This window comes from Nyctibius grandis, chromosome 28 (genome assembly GCF_013368605.1).
Source record: "Nyctibius grandis isolate bNycGra1 chromosome 28, bNycGra1.pri, whole genome shotgun sequence".
Lineage (NCBI taxonomy): Eukaryota > Metazoa > Chordata > Aves > Nyctibiiformes > Nyctibiidae > Nyctibius > Nyctibius grandis.
Window position 1 is genome coordinate 929,004 of NC_090685.1, and position 26,152 is coordinate 955,155.

General features: G+C 42.3%; 1 protein-coding gene across 5 annotated transcripts in view; it reads right to left on the minus strand.

The window, feature by feature from the left end:
• RALGAPB (Ral GTPase activating protein non-catalytic subunit beta) overlaps window positions 1-26,152 on the minus strand; it is a 66,870-nt gene that overhangs the window by 34,962 nt on the left and 5,756 nt on the right. For 2 of the 5 annotated variants that reach the window (XM_068419694.1, XM_068419692.1), the window contains exons 2-14: window positions 25,101-25,313; window positions 24,178-24,380; window positions 19,385-19,548; window positions 18,549-18,735; window positions 15,253-15,384; window positions 13,703-13,881; window positions 10,693-10,841; window positions 10,366-10,582; window positions 5,238-5,273; window positions 3,250-3,451; window positions 1,665-1,832; window positions 462-576; window positions 69-216 (exon numbers count right to left, since the gene is read on the minus strand). In XM_068419694.1, coding sequence (XP_068275795.1) covers window positions 69-216; window positions 462-576; window positions 1,665-1,832; window positions 3,250-3,451; window positions 5,238-5,273; window positions 10,366-10,582; window positions 10,693-10,841; window positions 13,703-13,881; window positions 15,253-15,384; window positions 18,549-18,735; window positions 19,385-19,548; window positions 24,178-24,380; window positions 25,101-25,283 — 2,083 coding nt within the window. In that variant the 5' untranslated portion in view covers window positions 25,284-25,313. The remainder of the gene's footprint in view (window positions 1-68; window positions 217-461; window positions 577-1,664; window positions 1,833-3,249; window positions 3,452-5,237; window positions 5,274-10,365; window positions 10,583-10,692; window positions 10,842-13,702; window positions 13,882-15,252; window positions 15,385-18,548; window positions 18,736-19,384; window positions 19,549-24,177; window positions 24,381-25,100; window positions 25,314-26,152) is intronic. The other 3 variants (XM_068419697.1, XM_068419695.1, XM_068419696.1) reach the window with 2 other exon arrangements.

Sequence of the window (26,152 nt, forward strand, 5' to 3'; positions counted from 1 at the left end):
CCATATTATTCCAGGACATATTAAGACACTTCTGTAACACAGTTAATAAACAAAAAAGTTGAAATAACCTAGTATCATTTGCGTGTTGTTGGGATCTGTTTCCGTTTGCAAGGCTCCTATAAGTATATTCACAAGCCTCAGCTTCAAGGAAAGGAAGGTTACTGGCTTATCATATGTTGAGCTGTCATCATTGCTGAATTTCCCTTCCAGGACAACCTGAAGGAAAAATACATTAATTTCAGTATCAATTAGAGATCACACCAGCACGGTGTTGCTTTCAAAGGTCAATATCCACAGCACACATTGCTACTGACAACTTTTAATACAGTCTTACTGTTACACACTGGCAGTTTCAGTGCTAAATAGAGCACCAAATAAAACCCACAAGTCATCCAAATCCCACTCCAAAACAACCAGGAAAACAAAAACAGAAATGGGAAACAAAGTGGTAAATTTACTACCTCAGACTTTATGGTTCCAAAGTGGTGAGGGAGAGGCAACAGAGACAGCAAGATGTTAATCGAAGCTCTTCTTAGCTCTGTGGGGTTTACATAGATTTTAAACTTTGAGAGTTCTCTGTAAATCAAAGCATCACACAGTTAATCAACTTTTCACAGGAATTTGGAGCCAAATTTAATTAAGATAAAATTAAATACACAGCCACCCAGTGGTCTTAAATAATCTGTAGTATACAATGTAGCTGCTTCTTTCTAGGCTCAGGATTCTTATTTTTTTTTTTAAACAGCAGCAATAACACAATCAATTCATGCAGGAACCATCACTGGCTAAGGATTCCGTACCCCATACAAAAACACTGAGCTGATGAAAGTATTATTCATATACCGCATCTCCAAAGCGGGGAGTTTTGGTCATGAGCCTTTACTGGCTTATTACAGCTCAAACCCACCCAGGATTATCAGAGATCGCAGAACACGCTCATGCCCACATTGCATAAAACACATGCTGCTGAGCGAACAGATCAGCTTTTGTAGCCACGAGCAAATTCTCCTACTTGTAAGAGCTACCCAAAAGAAGCAGTGGCTCAGATTTAAGCCCAGAAGATAAATAATGTTTTATGCATAACTTCAGAATGAAATGCAGTACCAAGACATAAAACATGGGCTGAGGAAGGCATGCACAGAGTAGTACTGCTTAGCAAAATGTCCAGAAATCTATAAAGCTCTGACACGTGAGGTTATATCTCCTGGTTTAAGAACCTACTCCAATTTCACCAGCCTGTCTAAATTATCAATTTTCTTATTTAATGATGTGTAAGATTACTCTCAATGAATTCACTGCAGCAACAGCCACTAAGGAAGAGCCTGTGAAGTTTTACTTAAAAATCAGCAGGCTTTCAATATATTTGAGCTAAATCTCTCCTTTCCCCTATTCTTAGTTACTGCTTTCCCTCAGTGAATATACAGATAACACAACTCACATATTTCGTTTAAAATAAGCACTATTATTGCTTTAAGAAAATTACACTAAATAAAATTAAAAATTAGAGCTTATGAAGTGCTGCTATTATCACTATCAAACATACACAGTATGAGGCCCACGTTACAGAATTCCTTCAGTGGAAACTACTCAGGAACGACAGAAACCCCAGCAGATAAACACCTCCCCATATTTCCGATAATATTTACACGGAAATAGCAATTTACCTGTCAGGTAAAATAGTTTCAAGAGCCGAAATGAAATAAGGAACGACGACGTCAATCCCTTTCAGGTCACAGCAGAACAAAGGAGGGGAGTTTAAAATAACACTGGCAAGAACGGGGTGGCAAACGAACTCTGCTATCTGCAAACCCTGAATTAAAAGCATGTAAAATCTGACAAAGAAAGATAAGATTAAATGATTTGCACAGAAAATGCATCAGCATCCCACACGAACGCGAACGTGCAGTCACTATTTGATCTTTTCTACATAAAATAGAGCAAGTTTCAAAATCAGAGCTAGGAAACGTTTATACGAGCACTCCCCCCCAGTGAGTTACTTTAGCACAGGCAAACACACCTACCCAGCTTAACAAACCCCCTCACAAATCGGGTATTTCATGAGACAAGCCAGTGCAGTGCAGTTTTATTGAAGCCTCTGACTTGTTGCAACACACGGACTGGGAGCTGTGCACATACAGCCCAGAGGTTTACGAACAGCTCTTGGATCGCTGCTCTCCCACTGCTCCCTTCCCCACGTAAGGATGGGAGCGAGACCTTGATTTTAACTCCCCAACACAAGAAAAATACTGTGAAATCTTTCGGGGGGGAACAGGACAGGACACAATGATCTGCAATTTGGAAAATGAGACCAAACATATCCCCCACAGCCAGTTCAGATGAACAAGCAGGGGGGCAGGCACCTCGCTGGCCATCATCCTAAAGCACTTAATTTCTTTCGCAGTTTCTTGTTAGAGAATACTTATATTCCCCCTTTAATTTATATTTTTAAAAGGTTGGCAAACACGGAGGAATCTCACTGACTGGGTAAGAGAAACGCAAACTATCTATACACAAAACCCTACAAGATGCAAGAAATAAAATAGTTCGGACTTCCAGGAAGTTTTGATGCCATCTGGAAGAAATGTGCCTGAGCAGTTTGACAGAGTTTTGATTTAAAGTTGATTCTCTGCCTCTAGCCTTTGCTATTTCACTTTTTAAAAAAATCTGAAAAAAAAAAAAGGTACACTGTGACAGGCAAAATTGCCTTATTTTATTAGAAACACAACTGTAAATGGAGGTAGTTCAGAACACTGTTTAAAAAAATGGAGTATTAGTGCATTTCTATATTTAAAGAAAAAAACAAAACAACCCACAAGCACATTCCATCCCAGTGTTGCGGTGTTTGACAATGAAAGACCCTTCATGGTCTAATGAAGTGTACAAAGTCCCATGTCTGCACACTTGTTTTTTCCATCGGAACAATATTCAGTGACAAATTAAAAAAAAAAAAAAGAATACAAGAGGCAAGAAGGTATCAAAAAGACACTGTTCCTTCCAGCTGGGAGGCACTTTAAGGGACTTCCATCCAGCTGGAACTTGAAAAAAACCCAATTAAAACCAGCACCATGAGAAGACAAAAGGAAATCACGACTGGGTTTAGCCAGGGATCCCCACCTACAGCGTCTGAAGGCTAACCAGGTTTTCTGAACTGGCAACACAGGCTTCAGCCAGTAACTGAATGCTGTTCCCTGTGAATTAGTTTGCACCACGAAGTTACACCCACAAAGCAACTGGAAGATGGGTTAGTACCGGGATAGGTAAGCTGGTAATATTTCCTCCCCAGTCTTCTTGCTACAAAATATCCTACACAGTGTCCCGCACGCCTCTGCCCTTCCCGCTTCGTAGTTGTCTGGGAATTCACTCGCATCAAACATGGGGTTGGAAGCCATTGTGTCTGTGGACATTTGTGATCCTTTCCGGCGAAACTCCACGCTAGCTTGAGTTGCTATAGCTGGGAAGAGAAAAAACGGCGTTTCACTGCTTTTGTTAACGTACAGAACAGGCTCATGGGATCCTGGACACAAAGATCAAGTCAAATTTAGTAGTTATCATGGAGCTGTTAGTTCACTGTATTTGAGTCAGTGCCTCTGGTCAGAAGGTATTTGTGGGTGTAACTATTTTTCTTTATAAGGATGACAACAACTGACCTTCACATCCTAGAGCCCGCCCCAACTTTCTGCTGGGAAGAGGATGCTTATACCCAAGATTAGCTTCCTACCTTCTCTGGAGGACAAGGATCTTCCCTCACCTAGTTCTCATCTCCAGCAAAGTGAAGTACCACCTTGCCTCGCTGCTTTAAAATACCAAAACACATTTAGATGGTGCCATTACTGTGACCTCCAAGGAAGTGCTTAATTTTCAACGGGCCAACTAGTCTCTTACGCTGCTTTGAACACCAAACTGCTTTGATCCAATATTGTTGTATAAACATACTTACTAAAAAAACAATCCAAAAATTCTAAGGACTCATACCAGACAGAGAAATTTGCTGAAACCCACTCTCCTGATCTGGTCCCTCTCTCCTCATGTGACTACTGAAACTCCCAAATAAATCTGAGGTTAGACAGCCTCCAGACAGCAGCTACCAGGGAGGCCAGCCCTCTCCTACTCCCCGTCCCACAACACACTCCACAAAAGCCTCTCAGGGGCCCACTGTCACCTAAACTGGACGTGGTTCTGCGGAGCTTTGTGCTCCCTCCCCGCAGGACGGGCCTGCCAGTCCAAGCCAGTGAATTCATGTCTTTCTAGAGAGGTTTCTGGTCCCCCTTTCACACATCAGTAACACGTGCATACGATGCAGGAGGCTACTCGCTTTGCTGGCTTCACCCCTTCTTCCAGGATGACAAACAAAAGATACCTTGCTCTCAATGACGTTTCTTCCCCCCCCCCCCCCGCCTCGTTTTTTCCTTGGACAACTTCACTCTTGGATTACTAACGGCAGAAAGAGCACGTTCCTTCTTATTTTTAGCTAAGATTATACTGATTTTCAAAACTTTTATAAGCTACAAAAGCAAACAACAGACAATGTGTGCTCCTAACAGAATCACACCAATGTAGTTCCACCAGGAGCAGAGAACTTCCCCTATCTCAGGGCTGGGACACTGGGGAGAATCAGGCTCACAATCAGTCTTGCAAACAAAGGCTTGTTAACGCTTCAACAGCTGGAATACTTGTTAATTTACAGATAGGGGTTTTTTTTGTTTTACTTTTTATAAAGGAAACATCCTTATGACAAGTGTCTACTCTTAATTTTTTGTCTTTAAATTCGTGGTTTAACCTACTGTTACCTTACAAATTTTCATGACATAAGTAGCAAATAAGCCCAAATCTTTATGCATCTTCCCATGAGCCATTTTTTGTCCTAAATAAGCTATCCAGCAATATATTGTAGTTGGAAAAAAACACTACATGCACAACGCATACAAATCAAACACTAGGTCTGTAAAATAAGCTTTAAGTAAAAAAAAAAAAACACATGGTTAGTGCAAAGTCCTGAAACTCATGACATGATCACAGACTAAAGTACAGAAAAGATGGGACTGATTCAGGCAGATTAATTTGCTTTTGCCAGCAATCCTCCCCATTCAAAAACACACACAAAAAAATTACTTGTCTTTTTCAAGTAAAAGTGCAAAAGCTACATGAGACAATGAGAATGAATTTACAAATAAAATATGGGGTTATGGAAAAAGAAAAGCATGACCGCAATTAAGGAAAAGCTACTGGTTCCTACTTACAAGATTTATAAGAAAGAAGAATTTGGATAAAAGATGCTGCAAGATAATAGAAATAAAATGGAAACAAATCAAAGGACAGCAGTAGTTATAAAATACTTTTAAGATGGTGAAATTGTAATATAAGTTAAGAAGCTTTTAGCTTTTTTAAAAAATAGATTAAAAGCTTTATGATATAGCAAGCTCGTTAAACACACAGGAAATTGGCATTCAGGTCCAAAATTATGGTTTTGAAAGTACCATGCAAAACAATGAACAAAAAGTTACAGAATTCTATTAAGATTTAGAGCTGTTCGTACCAATGTACATCAGTTCTTTAAAGGGATGTATTAACCCTTCCCAACTCGAGGACATTTCCCTACGTTGCACTGTACACGGAGTATACACCAGGCTGTCCTGAGGCTTCTGTGACCTGGGGTATGTCTTGTAGGGGAAGGTTACTCACCTGCAGAGCCTCCTCACAGCAGTACTCCTGCTTCCAAACCCTGAGCTCCTGACCATATTACAGCTCCGCCTTCCCTAACCCAAGTTGCTAACAACCCTTAACAGCAGCCAGTACACCCGCGCGTGCCTCCCCTGACCACCAGCTCAATCAACAATCTTCCAAAGCAGAAATAAAAGGCAGAACACTACCAGAAGTATCAACATCTCAAAAACAATCTCCAGAGAAAGAAGAGAGGAAAGACTCCAGGCGCCAGGTACCAGGAGAGAACACCACCACCTCCTAAGAGCAGCTCCTTTGAATGTGCAGGGTCACATCAAGACCTGTGACCAAGCCTCCCAGCAGCACTCAAGATGTCCCTAATCAGGGCTTCTTACACTTTGCTCCTAGACCCCCAGAAACACTTTGGGATGTTAATATAAATGACAGTAGGGCCAGAGGAGATTAGGGTAAAACTATACCCTAAGACTCCCCCACTGCCAACAGCACCTGGGTGATACCATCAACCCTCGTAGGTAAGGCTCCTTCAGCTGCTACAGAGCACACACCTGGCAGGCTTGTGACTGACTTCTTGAGGTACAAGGATTAAGAATAAGCCCATCAGATCGGAAGATTCAGTTGCTGAAATGCTGGCACAAGGTATTAATGAGTGTCTCCCAATTCCCACAAGTTGCTGCAGACAGCAACTAGGAGCAGCATGCGCTGTATGGCCAAGCCTGTCTAACTGAAAGACATCCTGCCAACAAAATAACACTCAGCACATGTACACACACCCCAGAGGTGTCATATTCAGGGTTAACTTCATAAAGGCTTCCCAGTGAATCTCTTATGAATGAGTTTTCTCAAGTACCAACCATAGGGAGCCATTTATGCCACACTGACAGCTAAATAAATACCATGCAGCCTTCTAATTCTAGAGACTCCACCAGCAGGATCCAGCTCCTTTCAAATCAACTATGCATTTTCGAACAGAACATTTTTCCCCTCTTGCCACAACACAGAGTAATGTTCATTAGCTGCCTGCTAGAAAGCCATAAAGCTCCACCATCAAGGTCTCAGTGCAGAAACTAAAATCTGATACAGGACACTCCAGGCACAAAAGCATTACACCAACAATGGCAAGATCACTGTTTTGCTTCAGAATCCAAACAATGACACAAGATTATCTTGAAGGACGGGGCTCAGGGAGCAAACAAGATGACTGCTTTCCAGGTGCTCTGCTCCACCAGTACTGTGCAGTATACAGATGGCCTCCAGCTAATCTTGTGGGAGAGAACAATCCTCTCTCTTCCCAAAGAGAGACAGACAAACACAAAAATGAAATACGTACAATTATCCTGAATCATACAAGGGTTGGTTCAAGAAGTTTACCAATGAAGATGACAGAAAATTGAACAGTGGGGCAGAGAAGAGCTGAGGCTGCAGGAGACCTCTGGATATGATATAGTCAGCACCCACCCCTACCCAAGTTAGGGTCAAGTAGAACAAGCTTGGTTACCCTTCCACCCATCCAGTTATTTTTTCAGCTCAGAAGCTACCAAAAGCTGCACATTTTTTCCACCACAGTCATTTTTCTTGACTTCCTTTCTGGATGTTAAAGAGTTCAAGAAGTAAGATATGTGAGGCTCCAGGACAAGGAGAAAAGTAAGGGTAGATAGGTACTCATTCACACTTCTTGATCAACTGCTCTTTACTTCCTACAGCTCATCAAAAAGACTTGTGCTGTAAGATGGGATAAGGACGATGTGCTACTCCATGTGATTCCGCAGGGTTCGCTTAAAAGAACTGAAGTAAATTGTGAACTAGAACTTGAGACCACAGCTCATCCACAGGGTTACTTGTTAGGCACTCACATTTAGCTCACGAATCCCTCTTCAGAAATCACGTCGTATGGGTTCTCATTGAGAAGGTGTCACATGCCAGAAGAGGAATAAGAAACGTGCCTTAGAAAATGCCGCGTTCCAGAAAGGTGTCCCAGGGCAGGGGATCTCTCTGCAGGACCAAGGAGCAACCTGTACCAAGATATTTCACCTCTTTCTTTTTCAAAGTGGTCCTCAGTCCTCCAGCCAGCAATGAAACAGGGAAATCATATCAGAGAGCTAAGAGAGAATAAATTCTTAACTGCCTGGCGTTGAAACAAACTGAACATTAGAAGGGTTTAAGGCTGTTGAGGTCTTACGTAGCTGCAGTCTCAGACCTAAAAGCAAAATAGTGTGTGTGGGCCAGTGGAAGACAATACTACACAGCAAAGCTGATTTTAAGTGCAGACACTCCCCGATCACAAAATATTTAAAGCATCCATAAAAATAAAGAGTGTTTCCTGAAGCTAATGCAAAGATTATCAACAGCAGTGTCAAACACAGTAAGAATATTCAAGCTAGTGTCAAAAGTGTTACCGCACCAGGCTACGGAGGATAGCAGATGGGCCATGATATACAGGTACACAGCCAACCTGCAGCCAAGAAGAAGTCTATAACAAGCAGATTCTTTTCTGTCCTCCTTTCCAAAGGTAGGGCTTGTGACAGGTAACTGTCCCTCCTCTGCTGCCCCCTTTCTTCAAGCCACATCTACACTGGGTAGCATAAGCAGAGGCAGGTGGATGGGCACAACATGCAGATCTGATTATTACTGATAGGCCCCACTTGTGAGATGGAGGGGGACCACCTCATCAGTCCAGCACGGGACCTCCTGCCTTACACTGCTCAAGGAGGAAAAGACTTTAATCTGTGAAGCCTGATGCCTCCAGGTGGACTTCCAGAACAGAAGCTTTTCAGTTTGGACTTACACCTGATTTAAAAGACATTGATGCTTCAAGCCAACAGAAACTGCAGGAGCCCAGCCCTTTACAAGTCTTGCTACGTTTTCCCACCTAAAGCAGAGGCTGAGCAAAAGGATTTGTCTAAAAGGATAAATCAGGCAATCCAACTTGGGTGCCTCTCCACAAAGTTTCAGCAGTATGGGTCCATCTTCAGTTTGCTCTCTTCCGACAGCCTGCCATGGCATTGCTGCAACTAGAACTTTACGCAGTGGTAACACCACTCACGGCATCCTGGAAGGGCAAACACTCGACTGAATTCTGTAATTAATTCTGTCTTCCAAATCACTAGACAAGCAGGACACGGCACAGCCAGTTTTCTGGTTCTCCACCAACATAATTATCTCAGATCCACTGCTGCTAATAAATGGTAGAACATGGGACATGCAAAGACTGGTCTCACTACGGACAGCTCTGAAGAGCACGGAGGAGGAACAGAATCAAGTGATTTCCCAGTAGCTGTCTCTGGTTTTCAGGAAGGTAGGAAGTCCATCTGGAAGGCCAGGAATGTGACAATTTTCTGACTGCTGTTAGGTGACTTAAGACATCGCATATATGAATAGAAGGCCCTGGAACCCCTTCAAGGAAGTCAATCATTTTGATTTTGGATGACTGTACTTCTGCTAGAATCACACCTCTGTTTACAGCTGACACTGTTACATAAGCAGCACCTCAGCTGATACCCTTCTCAGGCTAAGCACTTCGTTAAAATTGCTCATGATATGTCATTGATGTCAAAATTAAAATGATCCAATCAATCTGAGAAGCATTAAATGCAGAAATACATTAGCTGCATATGCAACTGAACACACCCTCAAATGATGCCTTACTCCTTCCTAAGCTCAGCTGTTCCTCTAGCAACGTGTCACGGGCCTTTCACAGAGGGACTTGAGCCTCCTACCACAGAAATCCACGACTTTCAAAAACCATGTGTTGCATACCTAAAAATACCTTTAACAGATCCCAGATCCTAAACCCATCACCTCCACACAGGGATTGGTGACACAACAAACAAGGAAGATCATCAGTTTATCTGCTGCTGTCAAGTTCCACTATAAACCCAACTTGCTACAACAAACCTCTTCCTCCTATTTTTCTTACTTAGGCCAGTGAGCTCCTGATAGATCGATCTCTTGGAAGAGTTTTGCAGACATTCAAAGTAATACATGAAGAACAGGAGAAATGGAAGGAGTGAGAAAGTTTATTCTTTTCGAATATTCTCACCAAAAGCAAGAAGAGTGCTAAAAAGCCTCTAAGCAGAGCACTAATTCTGCTATCAAGTCTCAAAACATCTAATCTCTAAAGCTGAGCAAAGTATAGGAGACAAAATAAATGTACCAGGTAAGGACTGAAGACAACCAAGGTACCAAGCTACGTATGGAAACACGTAGGAACCATACTGAAAGGCAGCAACTTCACTTGCTATTTTAAGGACTTCTGTTCCTAATAGTCTCCAAAAACAAGTACCACCACTTTGTGCAGTATCTGGAGTGATGTTTGACAATTTTCAAAACATTCAGAGTCACTATAAAAAGTTTCTATTACTCACAGAGATACTCAAGCAAGTTTCAAATAGGAAGTGGACTCTTATCACATTGTTTCCTTCACTTAATAAAATTATCCCCACTAGCATAATCGGGACTGCCATGCTTGTTAGAGCAAGGGAGGGTTTAAGAGTAAAAAGTTATTTTTTTTAATTTTAAAGCCCCCAAACACCTGCTCAGCTAACAACAGGTGCTGGCTCAGCTGGGAGGGGTTAACCACAATACAGCGCTTCAGATTATTTTTTGATTATGTGTATGTTAATCTTGCAGGTAGGAAATGTCAATAAAACAAGGAAAAAAATTGTATGTATATTTTTCAGTAATATTTACCAGTCATGCTGCTGTCTCTGTTTATTCCATTATGAAGTTTACAGTGAACAAACGCTGCATCAAATAACCACGATCCAAAGAGGTTCAAGATGCTGTTAACCTTTGGCCTGCGAGGAGCTGGTAGTGGCCGTGGCTCAGAACTTGTCTGGTTCGGGCTAGAGAGTGGAGAAGTGGAGGAAGGCTGGTGCTGCACTTTTGAAGCATGCGCAGTAGTTACCTATTCGAACAGAAGAACAAATCAGCTCCGAGAAGCAAGGAAATTACTTCCTCTAACCGAGGAAACTATCAAAAGGGCCAGCCACTTAAATACAGACTATGAAACCTTACAGTGCTGGTTTTCATCGTTGCTTTATTCACAGTCACCGCCCGATGCCTTCGGTTGTGGGGTGGAGTGGTGTTGACAGCAGTGTTCTGGGGCATGCTCAGCCTGTTCACGGGCGTGGGTGGTGCGCTGTCTGACCGGGGTCGGGAAATGCCTGGATCAAGAAATAAAGCAGCTTTCAGCAAGAATTCCATCGGGTCACACACAGCAGCCCAGGCAGTGAACGTTTGGGCCTTCTGTAAATAGACCAGCTTTCCTCCTGCCCCTCAAAACAGCAGTAGTAAGAAAAACATCTTTCCCCTTTTACTATTAGCAAAAAAAAAAAAAGCACGAGCAAAAGAAAACCCTGCTTGCACTAGATATGGAAATTACAGTTTTCTGCTGGTTTTGTGAGCTGCATCAGCTTGCTGAACACTCAGATACTCAGTACAAGAGACAAGGTAAGAAAGCAGAGCAAGCTGTAATTTTTCTGGCAGCAGCAGGACATTAGATCAGTCTTTACCCAACTTCAGGGAAATACTCGTGGTGTATAAAGCTACTCTTCCCAGTCAGAATCAGAAGCAAACAGCCCACTGCAAAACCTGAAGTGACAAACACCACTTCTTCCCATTTTAATGAATAATACCACCACCCTCACACCCCATCTGAAAAATTAAGTGTGGAATTGCACGGTGCTTGAAGATGTGACCCGGATTTTTTTGACCGTGTTAATTAAAGCACACAATCACAGAATCACAGACTGGTTTGGGTTGGAAGGGACCTTAAAGACCATCTAGTTCCACCCCCCTGCCATGGGCAAGGACACCTTCCACTAGACCAGGTTGCTCCAAGCCCCATCCAACCTGGCCTTGAACACTGCCAGGGAGGGGGCAGCCACAGCTGCTCTGGGCAAACCGGGCCAGGGTCTCACCACTCTCAGGGGGGTGAGCTTGCTGTGCACCCTCCTTGCTGCCCTAAGGATCTTGAACTCCACCATTTCATGGTCATTGCAGCCAAGACTGCCCTTGAGCTTCACATTCCCCACCAGCCCCTCCTTGTTGGTAAGAACAAGGTCCAGCAAGTACTTTCTATAACACATTACAGAACAACTAACTCCTGCTAAACCGTTAGTGTTACACCCCATGCAGAGGGCAGAGTATGCACTATGAAATGTATTGGTTTGGTACACTTTTTTTGGACAAGAGGATGCAGTATTTTGCCAAATGAAGACATCACATGGGTACATATCAGGGAGGGCGACATAAAAACCATGTGCTTTGGCACTTGGGGTAGAAGGCAACGAGATCCCCCATTAGCCTCAGGTAGCCAGATGCAGAGCACAAAAAGGACTACCACACCATTAGTGGGTTAAAAGTCTCAGATAAGAATCCCAGACTGTTTTTAAGGTCCAAGAGGAATTCACTACAACAGCTACCCCAGCAGAGGCACACGAGTCTTACATTACAAACTATTTTATTCACTGAAAATTCTTTACCAACCACACTTTCACAAAAGCCTTGGATATAGTATTTTTTCCTCAATACATACTATAACAGCTTTTAAAAAAAAAATTAATTCAGCTTACACAGCCAGTAAAAGACACTTCAGAGGAACACCTTCACCCAGTGCTCAGTCAGACTTTTTTTTAATTATTGTTTCAGTGCAGACTGCCAAATCCTGTTATCGTAGGTAGGAAGACAGAGTCTGACAGAGTAACAAGGAGGTTGTTTTCATAAGGTTAGGCCATATACTGTCTATATACAATCCTCCTTTAACAAATTAGGATATTATTTGACAGACTACCAAGTATTTTAAATCTCATAGCTGGTATTAGTAAAAAAAGCAATTATTAAAATTCCTTAAAATTGATGGCAAGACATCTGGAAGAACACAGTGGACACGACAGGTTTCAAGATTCAATATCACAGCTTAAGAAAAATGACCACTTGCTCTTTCACATGACAACTTTTTAAACAAAGCTATTTCTACAAAAGTGAAATCTGTAGTGATAAAAACTTGTTTGCAATGGGGAATACAGTACCAATAAACCTTTTCCTTGCAATATTTTTACAGAAACACAGAATGTATTTCTAGTAAAAATGAACTTATAATTCAGAGAGACAGGAGGAACTTGAGGTGCCTTGCTTAAAAGGACTAAGCCATTGAGGTTTTTCCAAAAGACAAACGACATGTAAAAGCTGACAGTCTAATTCCACAGCCAATTTTTTTTCTGAACACAGTTTACGTATCTGCTCAAGTCTTCTTCAGTCTTGCATCAGCTCACGCTTCTGGCAGATGACATTTGTTTGCATACATTTAAGCAAATAAGCAGTAGGAGACAGGCAGCTCCTCAGAGTTTGCAACAGCACATTATCTCTGAAGAATCCTTAAAAGGCCTAAAGTACAGTAAGAACAATGCCTTCGATTTCAGGTGCTATATAGAGTTACTCAAAACTTACCAGCCAGTGCTTACATCTACTTCACCTTTCAGTCAAATCTGAGCTACTGAGTTACCAGTAAACACAAAGAACCACAGCTTTTCTTCTCAGCAGAACTAGTCACCCACTAATGGCAAACTAAGTGCAACTGGCACTTGCAGTATAAAGACCTGAAGATGACAGTCAAAATTCAGTACCTGATAAAAACAGGCACTGCAGGCAGCTGTTGCCACAAAGCTTATGAACAAAGTGGTCTGTGCTCACAACATGCTAAACGCATAACATTTGCATTGTTGATTAGACAAAAAGAGAAATAAGCCTTGCTCGGAGAAGAGATGGCTGATTTTAGACTTCAGATTTATTTATTTGTTTTGCATTTGAAACTAAGGCCATCTACAACTTCATGCATGCAGATATTACCGTGTATGCAGATGGTCATTTAAAAGTGACCCGAGGTCCCTTCCCTATCAATTCCAGGATATACTTACACATGATAAATTGTTCTGGCTGTAATTTATGGAGAACACGGATTTAAAGAGAATAAAATAATGATTAAGTTACTATTCCTAGCTATCCACAGGTAAGACAAAAGCATTACCTAAGAATGCATCCACTAAACAGCTGATCCCACGCATGGCACGGAAGAATATTTGAGGCAGATGTTTAAGGCAGGGGTACTGATTCAGTTCTTGAGTCATCCCACTCACATTCAGAAACTGCTCCTGAAATTTGGGGGTAGAGCTAATAATGGCTGGGTTACTCAAATCCACAGGATTACTGCAACAAAAAAAGAAAAATATATTTTAGTCAGTTTAAGAACAGCTGTTAGGATTTTAAAAATACTTCAAAATGCAATAGTTTAAGGCATTTAAACAACAACAACAAAAAACAGCATCCAATATCAATATATTTTTAGCTGTTACTCCACAGGAAGTCATTTTTCACTTCCTGGTTGTCTTCATTTCAAACATTACCCAAATACACTGAATAATTTTATTAAGATCCAATGAACCAGAGCACACACTTGATAGAATAACCCCACTGTTGCAGTAATACTAATTACTTATGAGGTCTTTTGAACTCAGTTTAAGAGGTTCTTACATAGTTAAAATTATTCTCGAAAGGCAAGCAACTAATTAAATATTGCCAGAAAGCAGTGACAAGAAAGGGAGCGGGTTGTAAAAATTTGAGCAATTTTTCCTGACTGATACAAATCCTGTAACAGCAATTCCAAGATTTGAAGATACAGTACTTGTGACAGTACTATCACAAATCACAAAGAACAGATTTTGTTCTAATTAGTTAAGAAGTAGATTTTGAACAGCGTACTGTTTATCTAGCTTTGATTAGTACATAATGTTTATATAAAAAGGTTATTATTCTGGCCCTTCAGAAAATCAGGTTAGATATTAGGAAAAAATTCTTCACAGAAAGGGTTATTAGGCATTGGAAGGGGCTGCCCAGGGAGGTGGTGGAGTCACCATCCCTGGAGGGGTTTAAGAAAAGACTGGACATGGCACTTAGTGCCCTGGTCTAGTTGCCATGGTGGTGTCAGGGCAATGGTTGGACTTGATGATCCCAGAGGTCTCTTCCAGCCTGATTGATTCTGTGGTTAATGCCATGCCATTCCCAAGAATCTTTAAATCCAAGCGTGCCATTTGGTTCTGTTGTGTATTTAAGGAAGAGTAACATGGTTGTTAAAATTAACTGTATAGCTTTCTTCATAGAAACAAAAGAGATACACCCATTTAAAAAATAATCTTTTTTAGGTTAAATTTAACGCCCTGGAGAATAAATGGAAGCAGTATACATCTCTTGGAGCTATTGTTCTGCTTTTCCTGTTTGCTATCTCAGAGAAACAAAATTGTATGGAAGTCTTGTTTTTCAGATCCTCCAAAATGCCAAGCAGCTAAAACCTTAAATAAATGAACCAGTTTACGTTCTGAAAGAGTCAAAGAGTTCAAAGTTAAACAACTCACTCACAGCCTTGCCCTGGCCTGCTGCAGGGCGCTAGTACAACAAGTCTCTCACCCTTTATCCTATTTAGGTGCTTAATCGTGGCAATCTCCAGAGAAATTTTTCATTTGTCATGCAAATTTATAGACGTGATGCAAGAATTTGAACAATGGATGGCTGTAATTACAATACCTCAGCATATGTAAAAAGCGAAACCAAGTTTGTGCAACGCACTCATTATCCATTTCAGGAGGAATCAGACCAGCATCTTCATCAGGAATTTTAAATGGAGGAAAGGAAGGTCCGTATGTAAAACGCAGCAATCTAGAAAGCAAGTCAGACACATCTGTCATTCAGTTAATACTCCTCAGAAATTTAACAGGGCATTGGAGCCTCAAAGGTATCAGCAGTCCACAGGTGAGCCCACAAGCAACAACACAACATCCCAAGTGTTTCTAGAGATCCCTGTCTTGTGCAGTCATTTAGCCCTCGTGAAGCTTTGAAGGGTACACACCTTGGAGCCTGCCCAAAGGTCCAACCAAATCAAAGAGCTGTTAACACATGCACCCCCTCGCTGTTTAGCCAGGGGGGTTACCAATTAACACAGGCACATGCATAACTGATGAGATGTTACATAAGAAAGGAGGGGGGTGTGTGTGTGGAATTTAAGCCCTTATCCTCAAGGTTCGTTAGCTACAGTGTCCCACAATACCAGCAAGTCACATTAGGTTACAGGTCTAAATTCCAAGTTACTGTTGACTTCCAATTTACACCAGCACACTGAGCAACACCCAATGCCATCCTACAAGCAGCACAGGATTTGCAATCCACAGAGCAGCAAGCTCTTAAAAAAATATGCACTACGTTTTGCAGAAGCTGGGAGCTGCAGAACGGTGAAGAGCAAATCCACAGAGGGCTTCACAGCAACGCAGTATCACGAGGTAATGGCTTAGATACATGGAGATCTTTCTCCAGAAGTGTTATAACTACCTGACGAGTCACCAATAAGCTTCACTGAGCCACTGCTGTCTGATTTGACCCCTGCTTCATCCCCAGCGCTGCAAACTTACAGATCAGTTTCCCTGATCAACACAATATTGGTGTTCTCGAAAATGATTGAAGAGATGGATCAGAGTTGCACTTTCTCAATATCCCAGCATTCCCAGAAATCAGGTTTTATCTTTCCCTAAGCTAAACTCACTTTTAGAACCATTTCTTGCTTCAGTTATCACACCCTTATTTCTAAGCAGAGTTGTCTGTAATGGCCAAGCAGTATCCCACTCACCGTTGCCCGCTTATGAAGACAGCTTTACAGAGATGAAGTCATTACAACTAGGAGAAAGGTGAGGAGAGCAGAAGTCTATGGCTGACTCCTAAACCAAGAGTTAATTAGGCTGAATTACCATCTTCCACTTCCCCCAGCACTGGGCACTACAGTAACTTGCAGCCAACTAATGCAAAATACACTCGGAGTGTGTTTGGAACCACAGGCTGTCACAGGAACTAGCTTGGACAGAAAAGCAAGTGAGCTTTAGGACGTGAGGCCTTCTTCAGGTCCAAACCAGAAATACACACCCCTGCACCAGGCAGTAACCTCTTTCCAGTATGGGGCACCGGTGCCCCAGCACCCGTTCACATTTAGCGCCCCAGAGGCATCCCCCCACAGCAGGTTTTTGCTGAGGAATTACCCAGCTCTGACAAACCCAGAAGAGTCTGGGCACAGCCCATGCGAAGCCGTGCCCCACACCCCTGCTCTGCAGCCGACTGCGCTGCTTCACCATTCTCCCCTTAAGAGCTGCAAGAAATCGGTTTTCCACAGAGCATGGCTGCACCTTAGCTGAAATTTGGGACATTTTCAAGAATGAAAACAGAAATAAATTGCAATCCACACATCCAACACTGTTAAAATAGACTTAAAGCACCCTAGACGGGTAAAAGAAGTATCTATCGGTATGGCCACACAAGTAAGACCCTAGTTTCACCCTCCTACGAAGTCACAGCCATGGATACAGACTAACACTGCGTATCTTTACAGATTTCCAAATATAATTTTCCATATGGTTTTGAGACATTTACTCTCAGCTTATTGCTAATAACTCAATTCAGAAAACTGTTTTACTAAAACAACACTTTAACTGTTTGAAGCTGCAGCTTCACTGAAGTATTAAAAGTGCATCTTAAAATACCACTGAGCTTAAAATTAACCTCAGAGGAGTTCAGCTTTCTGTGTATTAGGCGTAAACCAACATTACTGAACAGCAGACTAAAACATTCCAGAAAACCTGCGGATTACTATGCATCAACAGACCCAAGACTGTCAACAGTGGAAGATAAAGTGTGGGCACAGTGCATGGAGCAGATCACCAACACATGTTTTGAGACAGAGCTGTTCTTTTCAGATCAGTGAATCATAAAATATTTTCTGTTATGCAACACTACATCTAATGAGCTAAAAATAGCTAAAGGAATAGCGTGGGAAATACACAGAACTTGTATTGCAGCTTTATTTCCCACGGGTTTAACAACTAGCTGCATAACCTGGGAAAAAAAAGAAATCTATCCACACTCGGAATTTTGACAGGTGATTCAAAAGCAAGTTTTCAGAGTTAAAATAAACCCTTGCAGAAAAGCATACTATTGAATTTTTCACAGTGCAGCAATTTTAATACATCTTTGAACTTCCCTAGAAATGGTTATTGATGTCTCAGGAAAGCTGGGAGGAGGAGACTCGGACCCCTGCTCCTCACCAATTAATCTTTCCTCCAAGATGGTGAGATTTGTGCCGCAAAGACTTCATACCACAACGACCCCAGTATTAAGGGCTCTGGGACTCCCCTCACTGTTCAGGGCCTTCTGCTACAGCCTAACCTCTCCCGCAGCCCACAGCTCCTCACTGTTCCCCTGCCCAGCAAGCCTTAGTACAGCTCTCCTCCGATACTCTCTGGAGGAGAGTGCCACTGCTCAGAGGAGAGCCTGCAGCCTGCCCTGGCCCATCACATCCCTACTGCCAGGGCACAAGTGCCAGGCAGCTACAGCACGGCTTCAGCTCCACATGGCAGGAGAGGCAGAGTCCAAGAGTCACCTCAAACACAGCACCATGCAGTAGTAACAAGCACTGAATGATTTTGGTGGTGACTGCCATTAAACACACAGACTATAATGCTACACTAATGTTCATGACTCATTCTTCATGGGATGAAGAGTCTCAGTGATGGTGACCAATATCCACACACTGTAAAGTGCTGAGTATCAGAGAGATGCTGAGATTACACAATAACAGAGACGATCCCATTCAGATCTTCACTTGCAGAACGAAGACACACACACAAACAGGAGAAGCCAAGGATACCAGCAAGATCTCTCACTTTGTTTTGCTCATTCACTTTTGGATTGCTGTGCATTCCACAAATAAGCAACTCCAGAGAAAAACACATATAACCATGATCATCCCCATACACGTGTGTTTATTGCCATGGGATTTCTCCTACCTGGAAGTCAGGGCACAGATGACCTTGCTCCACTGCTCAACTACTGCAGGGTGATGTCGCCAGTTGGCCACCATCTCTTTGGCAGTTTTCCAGTAAGGTGGTGTCGGAAAGCACCGCGTACAAGCTAGTAACCACACCTCAAACAGCACACCAATTAATTTTTCAGCCAGATTCTCAGCAATGCCACCTTATAACAGAAACAAAGCATGCCTTTAGCGAGCATTCAGTCTAAACAACTTCAAATATCTCCCCAAGGAGATTTCAGTTTAAGTGTGTAAAGATTAAGTACATTTTTTTCCTATCATTTTTCATTTAAGACTGATTCCTGATTGCTTCCTACAGCAACCAGCCTTTTTACAAGACCAACCATAATATATTAAGCCCAGCCACATACGTATGTCACGAAGGGACACTGGGAATTCACTGATCTTATGCTGTCTTCTACTGCACTCTATCTATACTGATGCCTTTTTTTTTTTTTAAACAGTATAAACTGACAATATTATTTTCCAGCATGCAGGCCAAGCAGCAAGACACACAGGGGTTTCAGTGAAATAAAGAGGGAACAACATTATCTGAAACCCTTCATCATGAACTGTTCCTGTACAGAGTGTCACTGCTCTGCAAAAATACGTTTAGAACTCTGCTCCAAATCATTCAGTCTTCTCTGACACGCTTTATTTCAGAGTAGTGTAGCAGAATTAGGAGCAAGCTATTGCGCTTTGGTGGCTACTAAGAGCTTTTAACAGGTTTGCCCCCAACCCCCTGGCAGCTCAACATCAAGCAGAGCCAAAGGTTTTTCCAGTAATTGAACAAAATGGAAGTTGAACATGAACCTTGCACAGTTGGAGCTGCGAGAAGAGTGTCATTGATCTGAAGAAGAAATAATAACAAAACCTCCCAGGTTTCTCTTGCCATAATTGTCGATTCACGAGCCAGTTTCTGGACAGCTTTCAAAACCTGCAAGCACAATCTAATCTGACTAGATCCTGGGTCTGGCCTGCAAGAGAAGAAAACAACACTTGAGTCTTTGAACTATAAAGTGATGTGTACAATAACCTGGACTTTGAGCAATTACAAGAGGAAACATCAATATTTTTGAACGAGAGCCAAGAACATGAGCTAATATGCTTCTATGCACCCTAACTCTGCCTTAATGAGTACAAGATGTACCGTAACATTCTTCTCTACAAGACACAGAACTCACTAACTGGAGTATGCACAACCCATTATCCCAAAGGAATGCAGCTAAGACCAAACAATGACAATGTAGTTGAGACATCACCAATTGTTACATGTATCATTCAGAAGGAAAATGGCAAAATTAGGAGAAAACATTGTTAGCAAACTAACTTAAATTCTTCCTAGTTCTCTTGCTTCCAAATGTAGATCCAACTCTTACCCCCAATTCCCTGGATTGGGAAAAAAATATCTAGAAGAGGGTCATTAAATAGGAAAATTAGACTAAAGGAAGAGGGGATAATAAGTAAGGAAGACAGAACAAATTGATATTATCAAGGTTTTCCCTACAGTAACAACCAGTTCCACACTGTCACTGCTGAGTCACTCAACACGAAGTGTTGCAGAAGCAGCACAAAGCAGCGTGGTCTCTTCCCATCAGTTAGTTTGGACAAGGCAGAACAGGTACAAAATAGTAACATGAAGTGTTCTGGACAGTATCTGAGGACGCTGGTAAACAAAGCTGAGGAAGCCTAAAAGTTTAAAGGGTGAAAGAGATTACAAATGAGAGTGTGCAATATCTGTGAGCTGTTTCCTCATCCCTCCTACCACTTACTGAAAGAATGACAAAAAAAATCATAAAAATATTACCTTCCACTGGACTACTAAGTAGTATTACCAGATTCCTACCACACATTTCCAGTGTGGTACAACCCACAAGTCATGTTGCATGGTAAGCATCTGAAGAACATGCTGATCCACTAGACAGAGATCTGCTTTTCCTGGAGAACAGCAGCGCGCATTGAGATCACTTATTGACAGACACGCTTTAAAAATACTATCAACTCTTATCTTGATAGAATAAACGTCACATTGCAGTACTGGAAACAAGCTTGCAAGAGACAAGATAATATCTAACGCAAAACTGCAGACAGCAAGGACTTCAGGGGGTTGCTTGATGCTAGGGCTAGACCCTAACAGTTTCTACAGAACAACACAGCTTAGGACAAGTAAGCCCTGCCTTGATTATAGCACTATTTTTTCCTCTGAGCAACCACAGAGCAGATACTTCAACCAAAATATATCCTTAATCTTGATAGGCTTGAAGTTTCAAAGCCTGTTTCAAGACTTGTTTCCCTAATGATTTAGGGAATCTCTATGAAGGGGCTTACACATAGGAGCTCCATATGCAAGATGACTACTGGGATACTTCTGAGCTCATCTGGTAAAGGCAACTCTAAAGTCTCCATCCGCCTATCAGTTCCTCTTGTGCACAAAGTCAACTGAATGGCAAACTTTGGTCGCATCTTTTTGCAGACTCATGTCTAGATTTCTACAGAATCTGGCCTTTTCATTCCCACACTCCATTGCATCAAGAACTGTTCTCATCATTTCATATTAAAAGCAGAATTTACTACAAAAAAGTGTCTATTCCACTTGGACAGTCACCTGTTCCATGGTCTCTCAAGCAATTCCAGGCATTTTAGTTGCACAGAACACCCTGGTATCTACACCTCAATCTCCCAGGGAGGGGCGGCAGGGGGAGAGAGCTCTCATACATTCTTTCTTGCTTCCAACAAGAGTTTGCAGCACTGAAACTTTATCCAACAGCAGTAACTACCACTGCTGCTGAAGTAATCTACAAGGCTTCCTGAATATCATAGAATAGAATAGAATCAACCAGGTTGGAAGAGCCCTCTGGGATCATCGAGTCCAACCGTTGCCCTGACACCACCCTGTCAACTAGACCAGGGCACTAAGTGCCATGGCCAGGCTTTTCTTAAACCCCTCCAGAGATGGTGACTCCACCACCTCCCTGGACAGCCCCTTCCAATGGCTAATGACCCTTGTTGAGAAGAAATGCTTCCTGATGTCCAACCTGAACCTCCCCTGGAGAACCTTGAGGCTGTGTCCTCTTGTCCTGTCGCTGGTTGCCTGGGAGAAGAGGCCGACTCCCACTGCGCTACAACCTCCCTTCAGGTAGTTGTAGACTGCAATAAGGTCACCCCTGAGCCTCCTCTTCTCCAGGCTAAACAACCCCAGCTCCCTCAAAGGTTGCTAGAGACTGAAAGCTTGGGGGTTGTGTGGGGACTGCTCAAATACACCAAGAAAAGAAGCGTTCATTTCATCGGGGTGGACAGAAGGTGAGTGCTGGAGGGAAGGACGTGAACACCCTCTCTCTAGTCAGGCCGGCAGCCAGAGGAAAGGCAACCTGACTCACCCATCTTTCACTGTTCTTATTTCTCAGCACCACACTATTTCAAGGACTGTGCATGTAAACATTTGATCCAGCTGAGCATTCAGACCAGAATGACTTCTACACACCTGCTTTGTATTTGCTGTATACATGTTCCTGAGATGCTATTTAAGTTAAACTGCTCACTTAAGGCTGTCGCTTTTCACACCTCAACTACACATCCACCTCGGGGTCTGAAACCCTCACCACGACTCTGGGCCACCACTTTTAAGGCAGCCAAACCAACAGCTACACCATTTCCAGGAAACCAGGATAAGGAAGGAAGCTATTTTTATCACAACCCCCCATAGGACATAGGCTTATAACAAAGGCTTAGTATTTGTAAGACAAGAACAGGAGATTTTTCTGGGAGGCAGTTCAACACAGGTTGCTACAAGAGCTCCTGGGTAAGAATTCTACAGGAGCGCATCATCACCAGCAACCTGTATCAATTGGTTAAAACCAGAAATTATTCTCCTCTTCCCCTCCACAGGCACATAAGAATATGAGCCTTTGCTTTCACTCAAGCAAGGTGTGCACAATTCAGTATTGCATTTAATTTCCATTATAGAACATCTTCCTGTTGCTGGAGTGAACTCTGAATATAACTCCCTGGAGGACAAAACTTAAAGTTGAAGTTCTTTTTCTTGAAAAAATAGAGTAAGGACTTGAACATCAAGTGTTGACAGCAACAGCCATGAAAAACAGTGTTTCAGGTACATCTCGGAGGCTTTTGAAAGGAAACAATAGAATAGTTATATCAGGGTGTGGGGGAGGTGTTTAAAATAATGATTTTCCAGCCCTCCCTGTCTCTGGATATTAATTATTTCATTCAACAGCCATCACACGCAGTCTAGACCACCCTGTACTGAGCTCCATCAACAACATTTGGAGAGAAGGGTGGAATGGCAGCTTGTGCCAACAGCATGCAAGAAACAGGACTACTGAACTGCCTGCTACCAGGGCCCCTGGCGTGAGAGCAGTCAAGGGATCATAGCAAGAACTGTTTAATGGACTAGTGAAGAATTCATTCTCTGCTGTGCCAAGGGAATCAAGGTTCCCAGACAGTAGACCCTGTTCTGCATGTATTAAAGCTTAGAGACAACCTTCTGCAGAAGTCTAATCCAGAAGCATGCTTTCCTCAGATTTGTGCTGTTGCCCTGACCATCCTTTAATGGGAATTAAAATGCCTTTTTCCCTACAAGTTAAGAGCAATGACAACTAAGGTTAGGTGGCAGACTTAGAAGCAATCAATAAATAGCAACGAACTCCTCATCTGGATTTGTACAAGTTAATATTCAAAGCGCTTTATTAACAAAGCCTTCAGGTAAAGTCAAGGGATCCAAGTGCAGCAGAGCACTTTGAAGGCCACTTGCAGTGATACACTATTAATACTGATAAAAACAGATGACCTGATACTTAGACATACACTAAACATGGATCTGAAGTAATTTCAGGTAGCTAATATTTAAGTACTGTTTCACATGGCACTGTTAAATAATCTCCTCTTACTTATCCAACACATGTGTTCAACAGCAGCAGGTAAACTCGTCATAAACTATAAACCAAGTAGGATGTTTGAGCACTCTGACAATATAACTTCGTGCAAGACCTAGAAGCATGCGTATCTCAACGTTACCATCCAAGGATGTCTCGTGTAACACCAGGCTGTCAGATAGCAAGAACTCCTCCGTGGGATTCCTCCAGAACTACCAGCGAAAGACGGCATAATTATGCCCATACAACAGGCAACAAGATGCAGGCACAAAGCAGCCACGCACTGCAAGATCCTCCAGCACATCAGAAATGCTTTCAAGTCTTGAGTAAACAAAGCATTGGATTGCCATGATGTGCTCTTAGTTATCTCACTTTTACACAGCACCAACCCCATGGTCACACAGTGATGCTACTTAACCTTTCCCACCGCCCTCCAGTCATCTCATAGAGATGATTCTTGAAGTTCCTAGAACAGTAAACATTCAAGTCTACAAATGATCTGTAATTCTAACTACCTAAACACAGCAGCAACAAGTCAATTTGCTACTGAAAATTACAAAACAGGTCTGGAGAGACACCTTCCTCCTGACTTTGCAACGACAGCAGTCTTATTTTAATGAAGAGCCTCCATGGCTCATCAGGCCTCTTTGACACGTTACCTGCTGACTACAGCTTCGAATTCCTGAGCCTCCCAAGTGTCCCAGCCCCAACACTCACCTTGGTACAAAGAGATTTTGGAGATGTTTGAGAATGCTTTGAACATAAAGGTTTGGTTCCTTGATAACTGGTAAAGGAATGGAGTCCTTAGGTAATACAAGAGCCATAATCCAATCTGTATATACATCGACACAGTATTTCACAGTATCTCCATCCAGAGGGAGGGTCAGTCCATAACAAACCACCTCCATAGTCCATTTTACCTAAACAAATACAAAGCAAAAGTTATTAAAAGTAAGTATTAGCAAGTAAACAATGGTCAGCACACATTGGTTCTAACTCAACAAAATAACAGTAGTTATGTAATACGGGCAATGGTATTTACCATATAGTGTATGAAAACACCAAGTCATAGAGTCACAGAATCATTTTCATTGGAAAAGACCTTTAAGATCATCAAGTCGAACCGTTAAAGTCACTAATTTGTACACGATGACATTATGAAGATTATGAATAAAAGGCAAATCACTCTAAATCCTGAATCTCTTTAGTCTAACCTGTAGAGAGAACTCTTCAGAGCACACAAGAGCTGATGTAATGGAACATTTTCAAATTCTAGTAAATACTTGTACTATACAAAGACTTTTTTAAGAAGTCACACACTGTTGCTTTAAAAACGAAGGTAATTAGAAAGGTTTTACGTGTTAACTGCTAAATTCCTTGGTTGGTGTTTTTTTTTTTTTTGCTTTAGCCTGAGCTTCCTGGTACAGCAGCTCAGATAAACACTTACTACCAGGTCATGAAGTACACTGTGGCTATGAACTAGTTGTTAATAGAAGCCTTATGTGGATTACTAACCTAAAAATATATTACACTTCATAAAACTTGGACTATTAAAGAGAGAAAAATAAGAGGCTATAGAAAATAATCAAGTTGCCACTCTAACATGAAGGAAACTACAATGTCTAAGGAAATGCACTTACTTCTTTGTCTGTTTTTAGTAAACTCTCACTTCCAACAGATGATGTAATTAAAGCTTGTCCAAGAGGACGCACCACTGCATTTGCCACTTCTCTCCCCACATTTTCAGGATAGCTGTGAAGTACACTGGTATTACCCTGATCATTTTGAATGACAAGATGCAAGGATCTCCACTCCGAGTACATAGTGCCTCTATGCTACAATCCAAATAAGACCTGGGGGGCAAGGAAGAAAAAGAAAAAGACATAATTAGTAGAAATGTCTATGACATGAGTTACCAAAACTGAGGCTGTTTGCCATGATATGGACCCTTGAAAATTCAAGATGCACGTGTCTGTGTCACACATTTGAAGACTGAGAAGATATTCCGACAGCTGGTTTTCAACCTTAAGATGTTTCTTTTAATGCACCTGTGAGCTTTTCTTTAAAAAAAGATTGCAGTAAGTTTCAGTTAGGGACCAGCAGCCCATTTGAGACACTAAAACTTAATTAGTTATGCCCTAATGCATTTCAAATCCTTGTAAAGTCAATACACACACGGAGTCGCTCCCTAATCTAGATTTGTCCCAAAGTCAGGACAGAAAAGCCACCAGAAAATTTCCCAGCGAGCTCTCTCAGAACCAGGCAGGAAAAGCAGAGTTCTCCTTTCCACAACGCTCCCCCCACAACGGCAGTCGTGCATTTTCCCGTATTGCAGACTGAGCGCAGGGAGCCAAGCTGACAGTGAACGAACCAGGTTTTTGCAGGGGTGAGTTTTTGGGGGTTTTTTTGGCATTGCTGTGAAACCACAACCAAGAGAGGCGGACTGGAAGCAGCAAAAGTTAAGCCATGCTTCCACAGCTGCTCTCGGGCAGCACTTGCCCAGAAGCACGGCAGGGGATGCCCCTCTGCCCCGAGAGCAGCGGGTCGTGCTGCACCATCAGCACACACAACACCTGCCCGTCCGGACACACGCCTGGGAGCCTGGCCAGAGCGAGCAGCCCCGGGCAGCAGGGAGGCACGGTGTGCGACACGGCCAGCAGCGAGTCACGGGACTGCTGGGCAGCTCAAGGAC